The sequence below is a fragment of the Callospermophilus lateralis genome, chromosome 2, assembly GCF_048772815.1.
Source record: "Callospermophilus lateralis isolate mCalLat2 chromosome 2, mCalLat2.hap1, whole genome shotgun sequence".
NCBI classification, from domain to species: Eukaryota; Metazoa; Chordata; class Mammalia; order Rodentia; family Sciuridae; genus Callospermophilus; species Callospermophilus lateralis.
In genome coordinates, this window is record NC_135306.1 from 211,922,870 (window position 1) to 211,931,557 (window position 8,688).

Genomic DNA, 8,688 nt, shown 5'->3' on the forward strand with positions numbered 1-8,688 from the left:
CCGCCCCCGCCCGCCTGGCCCGGCTGCGCGCAGCGGGGTTCCTGGCGGTCCCAGCGCACTGGGGCGCTACGCGGCCGACCCAGCCCTCCCCGCGGGACGTTCCGGGCCCCTAGCTTCAGAGCCCTTCCTCTTCAGCCGGCCCATCTGGTGTGGGGTGCTGGGGCAGAGGCATCAATCTGAGTGGAGGTCAGAGGTAGGACCTAGCTAGGACCCACAGCCCTAGCTCCCAGTCCAGGAGTTCCTAAGTCCCCTTTCTCTGCACCCCACCCCATCCCCGGCACCTCCAGAGGGTGGGGTGTCTGGTGGGTGGGGACACCTGTGGCCCAGGCTGTCCTGTGAGCTTCTGGCTCTGTCTCATCAGGCGGCCTCCCAGAAGGCCCTGAGCAAGCCTGTTGCTATGCACAGGACAGGGTGGGGTGCACAGAGAGCGAGAAGCCAACGTTGGCTGGCAGTGGAGGAGGTGAAGGGGATAGAGACAACCTGGGCACATGCAGGGTCCCCAGGGATCCAGCTCTGTTCCCAGGGTGGGGGCAGAGGGATGAGTACTGTCAGGAAGTCAGGACTGCTGGTGTTTGCCCTGGGCTGGCATGGAGCAGCCACGGGGAGGTGGGCACTCTGCCCTGGAGGGCCAGAGCCACTGGCATCTCTGTGAGCTCAGCAGAAGGGTGGCAGGAACGGCCTTTGTCCTCCAGTCCTAGCACCCGCCTGAGTCCAGACAAGACCTGCTTCCTGGTCCACAGCCTTTGCAGCTGAACTCAAGAACCTGGCCTAGTCCTGCTCCACATGTGACTCCATCCTGAGCCAGTGTGCAGGGTCAAGCACTCTGCTCTGCCCTGGCAGGGGCAGGCATACACCCATGCCCTCGTCCTTCCTCGGCCGGGTGAGGAATGAGCAAAAGCAGGAAGTGGGCACTGCAGGGACAGCTGGGCAGGTCCCAAAGCCACTCTGGGACCTGGGCCTGAAGTGTTTGCAGATGGTGTGGAACAGGTGACCTTCCCCTTTGTGTGCCAGTGTGGGGGGGGGGTCAAGGGCTCCAGACTCAGATCTGTTAACTGTGAAAGCTTTCTGCCTGGTCTGCAGAATGAACCCACAGCCCTTCTGGGCATCCTAATGGATGGTGCCCAAGCCACAGAGATGCTGGGAACACTGGCCCTTTCCACGCCTGCGTGTGGATCTGCTGCATGGGCACGGTGAGTGGGAAAGCAGGTGTCCAGGCTGCCTGACGTCCACTCTGGGGTCAGACGAAGCCAGCTGAGGGCCCTGGGTGAGGACGTGACAGTGACACTGGCTCTGGAGGAGGCCCAGGACACTGGCAGCCTGCCACCCTCAGCAGGGTACAGAGGAGCAGTGTTCCGACCAGGTGTCAGGATGCAGGGCAGCCTGGCTGGAGGTGAGTCTTGGGAGGAGGTCAAGAAGTAGTAAGTGGGGGAAGGTGGGGGGGCTTTTTATAGCAAAACGCAGGGAGGGTAAGTGGCTACAATTAGGACAAATTCCTGGAAATGTGAACATTTATTTACTTTAAATAAATAGTGAAGAGAAAGCCAGACACTGGAACATAACATTATTCCAAATGCAGAAAACAACAGATGAAGGCAAGCTACTAGGAAAATAGGCTCAGACCCTACGTTATTGTTGCGTGATACTGAGATTTCACCCAGAGCACTCTACCACTGAGCTACATCCCCAGCCTTTCTATTTCTGGAGACATGGTCTTGCTAGGTTGATGAGGCTGGCCTTGAACTTGCAGTCCTAACTCAGCCTGGGTCACTGGGATGACAGGTGTGCCCCACAGCACTGGCAACCTTTTTTTTCTAAGTGTGTGTGTGTACCTTTTTTTAAGGTGCTGGGATGGAACCCAGGGTCCTGCACAGACTAGGCAAGTGCTCCATCATTGAGCTGCACCCCAGCCCAGCTAAGATACTTTTTAAGGAGCACGTATGGTAAAACTGCAGATGGAAAAGTCAAAGGTGGGGTGGAATTCATTCATTTCATCTGAGTGCAATGTTGCTGAAGTCCCCTAGCTCACTCAGAGACCCTACAACTGGAGCTGCTCTCTGAACTGGCCACTGTCCCCACAGCCTCGCTCCCCTGGACCTCAGAGGAGCCCACAGGGAAGGGAGAGTGTTGAGGTGAGAATCTGAAGCTGATTGGCCCACTTGCTCTGCTCTCTGTGGAAACCCCAGCCCACCATTCTGCCCAGGCCGGGGTTGGGGGGCGGCAGACGGGCACTCACACACAGGGCCCCTGCCTGCAGCCCTGGAGGAACTGGTGGCGGAGAGAAGCAGGCAGCGTGCAGTGTCAAGGACCATTGTGTGAGAAAGCACAGGGACGGCTGCAGCTGGCGGGAGCTCGGAGGTGGAGGCTGCTTCTCCGGGGTGCACTGCAGGGCCGCCCTCTGGCAGTCTCTTTTCTGCAGGGCTTCTCCCTCCTCTGGTGGCCCCACTTACAGGGCCTGAGTGGATGTCCCTGTGCATCACACCCCATGGCTGTTCTCACACCTGGGCCCCCAGAGGTTTGTTGTGCCCTGGTCCCTGCCAGACCCCCAACAAAAATCATTTGTGAACTACCCAGAACCGTCTATGGCAAATCAGTAGGAGAAACACCACCTGCTCCCTCAGCAGTGCGGGAGACTGCTGGGACCTGGCAGGATATGGAGGAGGTGGCTGCAGCGTGGCTGGCCAGATGTCTACCTGACGAAGGCCGCAATGGCCACCACCTGAAGGGCGGCCTCCAGGCCGTGGAGCACCAGGAGTCCAGCACTGAGGATGGTGTCTGCCCAGAGCACCAGGGTCTGCCAGAGCAGAAAGTGGATAGAGAGAAGGCCGCTGCCCACTGTGAGGGCCAGACTGGCAGCCAGGGGCCCCTCAGCCTCTGTCAAGTTGCCCTGTGTGCCTGAAGAGCAAGCAGATGAGAGTGAGGTGTGGTAGGGCATCGGCCTGGGGCGGGACCCACCACCCAGTCCTGGTCCTGCTGAGGACAGCCCGCGCCACGGGATCGGGGAAACAGCTCACTGTGGCCACCCCCAGAGGTGGTGCCTGCCTGACCCTCTGGCCAGTGGTGGGTGTGGGGCAGACTTTGGTATCTGAAACTATGGGCATCTCCCACCCTTTTGCATTTAAAACTTCCAAAAATATTTTACTAAAGCCAGTTCTGGAAAATGTCATGAATACTTACAAAAACAGAACTGCACATTTACAAACCAATGGGCCAGTCATGGAAAATGCCAATCCAAAGTTGCCACCAGCTGACCCCAGCAGCTCAGGTGCCCCAAGGGCCCTTAGGGCCAGGCAGCTCCCTGAAGGCCAGACCCTAGGTATGCACAAATATGGTGTCCAAACCCTCCAAGCAGCAGAGCTGCCCTCCTGAGAGCTACACTAGCATCTGCGCTGTCTGTGCTGGCGGCTGCATGACATGCTGCCCCTGCCAGTGTCCATCCTGAAGGTGAGGAGACTCACTTTGGCCCCTGCCCCACGGGGTCCCAGATCTGACACAAGAAGAAGGTCAGAGGCCAGCCTCCCCTCACCTTGGCTTCCTAACATGTCTGGTCACCATGGGCTGGGGTATGCATGAGGGCCTGAGGTTGGCACCTGGCAGTGCAGCATGCCTAGACATGCCCATTCCTGTGCCCACAGCAGGGCAGTGTGAAGGGTAGAATCCATCCCCAGACAGACACCCTCATTGTATGTGTCTATGACCAAGCCCACAGGAAGGGCACAGCGGGGCTGGAAGCCTGGACCTTGCTGGTCTTGGTGGTCAGCCATGGGGTGGAGGAGGAGGTTTTGTGCTATATCTCTGAACCTCTCGAGTTCTGTTCAAGAGCATACCCTTGTGTGAACTGTGCAGTTGAAGAGGGAGTGGCCAAAAGGGCACTGGAGGAAGTAGCACCTGGACCCAAGCCCGACTGGAAAGGCTGGGCTTTCTGGGGACCTGCTGAGCTCCCCAGACGACCAAGGGAAGGAGAGAGGGTGCAGGGGTATTCAGGAGCCCTGGCTCTGACAGGCAGGCTGTTCTGATCTCATGTGCTTCTAGATGGGAGCACACACAAGTATCACCTGTCCTCGGGATGGAGCTTCTAAACCAGCAGTTAGTGATAGCGTAAGGTGATACTGCATCACACCTAGGCTACAGCCTCCGCACACTAGTCTGACTGGAGACCTCACCAAGAACTGCACCAAGGAGTCACATCCAAAGGTTCAGCACTTGTCACAGCTGGAATGCATCCACCCCAACACTCACCCAGGCATAGCCGAACTGCTTCCAGGACCCCCATCAGCAGGAGTAGAGTCAGGTCGAAGACCAGGCGGTGCCAAGGATAGCTGAACACCTGACCTAGGACCAGCAGCCTCAGGTCAGCTTGGGCAGCAGTGGGCTCCTGGGCCTGCCTCACGCTCCCGACTTACTTTTATAGATGATCATCAGGAGCGTGGCTAGGAAGTACAGGGTGTAGTACAGCCCGCTGAGGTGAGACAGCACTTGGAGGGGGACTGAGGAGAGCTGGTGTGTGGTCAAGGATCTGCAAGCCGGCAGACTGGGGCACACCCTTCCTGCTGCCCAAGTCAGAGGGGCTGGCTCTGTCATCTGTCCCAGGGACACACTAGCGGGTCCAGTTTAGGCTCTTGCAGATGGGCCCCCACGGGTGGCCATGGAGGCACAGCTGCTGGCTCCCTGCCTGTAGGGGCTTCCGTTGTGCTATGGGCCCCCAGTGGACATGAGGGCCCCCTCCCATCCCCGCAGAGCTCATGGTGTAAGCACCAGTGCTTTGTGGCTGCAGGGAGAGTGGCGGGAGCTTCCGCACACTAGTGGTCCCTGGTGACACCACCATGACCCTAGTGACAAGGGAGAAAAAGGAGCCTTTTTTCATTTTACTTGGAGAAAACCTGTTCCTCATTTTGGGGCAGCTAAATATCCACTAGCGATTTCCTGATCTCTGAACACTTGATATTTGTTCACGCTGACTGAGTCTAGGGTCATTTGGAGGGAGGGGTTTCACTCTGTGCCACAGGAATGCCACCTGGCCCAGTGGGAGGTGAGGAGCCACCAGCTGAGCTGTGGATGGGTGCAGAGCCCACATGCCCCATTAGAGGAAGTCATGTCAGCTCTCTGAACCTCCCTCCTGAGAGCTCATCAGGATTCAAGGAGAGGTGGGGTGGGACGTGGGAAGAGCAAATGGGCAGAGAGCTGGCTGCCGGAGGTCAGCGACCCAGCCATGTGGGGTCCCCAGCACTGGCCTGGGGAAGCAGGATGCAGCAGCAGCAGGATACCCCCGCGGAGAAGCCTCTGCCTGGAAGAGAGAGGGTGGTCAGTGAGTCCTTTGGGAATGCTTTCCCGGACCTCGCTCGGCAACACAGGGTCCCTCATGTCCTCTTTTGATCTCATATTCATAGAAGGAAGTGACCAGTGACCATCGTCGTGGGCCTGCAGCTAGGTCCTTGCCCTCACACTTCAGGGAAACAAACACCTCCCAACAAAACCAAATGGTAGCTTCTGTCTAGTGTGGTCTGTGCATTGGCCCGAGGCGTGCAATCAGATGGATGCCTTTTGTGTTATGAGACATGGTTTTTCACGTTTGATCAGACATTCACCTTCCTCTGCAATATTTTCATTTCCCAAAATCTATCCCCAGGAAGGAGAAAGCCCTCCAGTTGCAGAGTCCCTTGGGCCAGCCCCACTCCCTCTGTGCTCTTGGCTTCCGTCTTGGGATGACACAAGAGGGGTAAGGGAGGCCTACTTAGTCCTGGGCTCTGAGGTACTGAGTTCGAAGATCCCTCTGCCTTGCCGCTGCATGGAACATCCCAGCCAGACTGCCGGGCTTAAGAGGCTCACACCAGTGCTTCCATGGTACAAGCATAGATGCCTCTATACGTGTGTGCACACGTATAAAAATTCAGAATTTGGATCGACTCTTCTGTAAAGTCACTGTACTGCTAGGCAGCACGTGGTGTCATTTCCTCTGTAGTCCAGGGAGGGCAAGTCTCAGCTTTGGTGAGATTTGTGGGGGATCTAATTTCTTGGTCAGATTGGGACCCTTTGTGCCAGAGCTGTGGACTTTAAAGAGGGCAAGAGTCATACATTGGTCAACCACAGGGCATTAGTAACAGACTCTGGGCAGGGCTCCTAGCAGACACATGTGTGGGAGCAGGAAGCAAAACAGAGTGTCAGAGCTGTATCACATTTCTGTGAGGCTCTTTAAACCCGATGTGTTCTTTTCCAAGCCTCAGCTACACGAGGCCACCTAGATGCCTGTTATCATCTTGGTTGGTTTCACATTAATTGAGGCTCTCCTCCCTCCTGACCCTTTTCTTAAAAGTTGCGTGTCAGGGCTGTGGCTCAGCGATAGAGCACTTGCCTGTCCTGTCAAGGCCCTGAGTTCAATCCCCAGCTCTGCAACAAACAAACAAACGAAACCAGATAAAATCAAAGAAACTATCTGAAACCTGAAACATTCCAGGCATCAAGTGTATCTAGTTCCCTGATGTTAAATTGAAAGGAGTTTCCTTTTTATAGGGATTTCCTTTTTACCACAGAAGTTAGTCAGGTTATAGGAATCAAAGCTAGTCCCAGATCCAGTGGTGGCTCGGTGGCCCCAGCCTACAAGCCTGGTGTGCTGCAACTCAGCAACATACCCACAATTTGTTCCATGCAGGGATATTGGGGAAAAGGGAGAGATGGACACACAGGCCTGCACTGGCTGAGAGCTTCTCACCTAGGCTGACGCCCTGGTCCAGCCAGCTCACAGGCCCTTTTGCCCAAGGACCCCAGGCTCCTGAGCTTCAGATGCTGCCACTACACAGTGGGAACCACATCCACTTCTTGCTGCCCTTGGCTCCCACTGTGTGTCACAGATGTGCACAGTTGTGCCAGAAGTGAGCTGTAGGGTACCATAGGGGTGCTAGGGTGAACCACAGGTGTATAGCGTGTGTGTGGGTGCTGGGGTGAGATGCAGCTGTGCCCAGGGGGTGAGAGGGGTGCTGGGGTGAGCAGCAGGTGTTCCCCGGGGTGAGTGAGGTGCTGGGGTGAGCAGCAGATGTGCCCAGGGGGCGAGTGGGGTACTGGGGTGAGCAGCGGGTATGCCTGGGGGGCGAATGGGGTGCTGGGATGAGCAGCAGGTGTGGCTGGGGGGCGAGTGGGGTGCTGGGGTGAGCAGCGGGTATGCCTGGGGGCAAATGGGGTGCTGGGGTGAGCAGCAGGCGTGGCTGGGGGGCGAGTGGGGTGCTGGGGTGAGCAGCAGCTATGCCTGGGGGGTAAGTGGGGTGAGCTGCAGGTGTGCCTAGGGGTGAGTGGGGTCCTGGGGTGAGCAGCAGGTGAGTGGGGATGCTGGGTGAGCTGCAGATGTACCCAGGGGTGCTGGGGTGAGCTGCAGAAGTGCGGGGGGATGAATGGGGTGCTGGGGTGAGCTGCAGGTGAGTGGGGTGCTGAGTGAACAGCATTAGTGAAGGGGGGTGAATGGGGGTGCTGGGGTGAGCCACAGGTGGGGGGGGGGCTGGAGTGAGCAGCAGGTGTGCCCAGGGGTGAGTGGAGGTGCTGGGATGAGCCACAGGTGTGACTGGGGGTGCTGGAGTGAGCTGCAGGTGTGCCGGGGGTGAGGGTGGGGGTGCTGGGTGAGCTGCAGGTGTGCACGGGGATAAGTGGAGGTGCTGGGGTGAGCCACAGGTGTGACTGGGGGTGCTGGAGTGAGCTGCAGGTGTGTGTGGGGGGGTGCTGGGTGAGCTGCAGGTGTGCGCGGGTGTGATGGGGGTACTGGGGTGAGCCGCAGGTGTGCCCGGGGCTGAGTGGGGGTGCTGGGGTGTGCCCCGGGGTATGCCCCAAGCGAGCCGGACCACACATTCCCCGCCCCATCTCGCACCACCACGGAGGCTCTGCTGGGGTCAGCATCAGGAATCCGGACCGAGAGGCCCGCGGCCGCCGGGCCGGGCAGCCAGATGCGGGGCGGCGGAGGCACCAGGCCAGCCCGCAGGACCCTGCGTGGCTGCGGTGCCACTACAGCGACGAGGCGCGGCCGCAGCCCCGCCCGCCTCACCTGGGCGCGCGGCCGCCATCTTGCCGCCGGGTCCGCCGCGATCCCGGCAGCCCATGGGCCGCGCCCTCCCGCCATCTTCGCTCCTCCCGCCGTCCCCAGGAGCCAGCGTCCGACCGCGGCCGAGCCCGAGTCGCCCGTCCGGCAGCGCTCGGGAGCTTTCGGACAGGAGGAGGCGGGCACAGAGGTTCGGCGGATTCGGGCTCGGGCGCGCTCGGCGGACCTCGGCTCGTCCTCGGGCCGGCTCGGCTTCCGGAGGCGGACGGAGCCGGGGCCGCGAGGCGCTCTCGGCGAGTCCGAGCTGCAGCGGAGGCCGGCGAGAGTCAGCCCGGAGCCTGCCGAGCCCGCCGGCCGGCCGCGACTGTGACTCAGGCCCCGGGGCAGTAGGGAGAGCGCGCTCGGGAGCTCTCGTGCGGCCTCGAAGCCCTTCGGGCCGACTCGGGTCCACACTTCGGGCAGCTTCGACCCTCCTCGGTTTCAGACTCTGGGCGTCGGCTCGGCTCGGCTCGGCTCGGCTCGGCTCGGGCTTGGCCGCGGCTGGGCTCCTCTTCGGCCCCGGCTCGGGCGGCGACTTCGGGCGGCCTCGGCCCGGCTCGGGCGGACTCTTCGGCCCCCACTTCGGGCTCGGCGCCCGGCGCTTCGGGCGGCCCCGCTCGGCGCCTTCGGGCGGGCTC

The 8,688-nt window shown here is 59.8% G+C and overlaps 1 protein-coding gene across 1 annotated transcript; it reads right to left on the reverse strand.

The window, feature by feature from the left end:
* Positions 1 to 1,500: 1,500 nt before the first annotated feature.
* Tmem80 (transmembrane protein 80) lies at positions 1,501 to 8,104 on the reverse strand. The gene is made up of 4 exons (XM_076844903.2): positions 8,018 to 8,104; positions 4,401 to 5,281; positions 4,237 to 4,329; positions 1,501 to 2,892 (listed from the first exon to the last, which is right to left on the reverse strand). Exons 2-4 carry the CDS (start codon positions 4,576 to 4,578, stop codon positions 2,687 to 2,689), a joined length of 477 nt encoding a protein of 158 aa, XP_076701018.1. The 5' UTR covers positions 4,579 to 5,281; positions 8,018 to 8,104; the 3' UTR covers positions 1,501 to 2,686.
* Between the last annotated feature and the right edge of the window lie 584 nt (positions 8,105 to 8,688).

Bases quoted from the DNA above. Each gene is read 5' to 3' on its own strand.
- Tmem80 (XM_076844903.2), bottom strand. From the start codon at position 4,578: ATGACAGAGCCAGCCCCTCTGACTTGGGCAGCAGGAAGGGTGTGCCCC. The intron at 4,330-4,400 runs GTAAGTCGGGAG...TGCTGGTCCTAG, and splicing joins CCTGATGATCATCTATAAAA to GTCAGGTGTTCAGCTATCCT. The intron at 2,893-4,236 runs GTGAGTGTTGGG...CTTGCTCTTCAG, and splicing joins AGCAGTTCGGCTATGCCTGG to GCACACAGGGCAACTTGACA.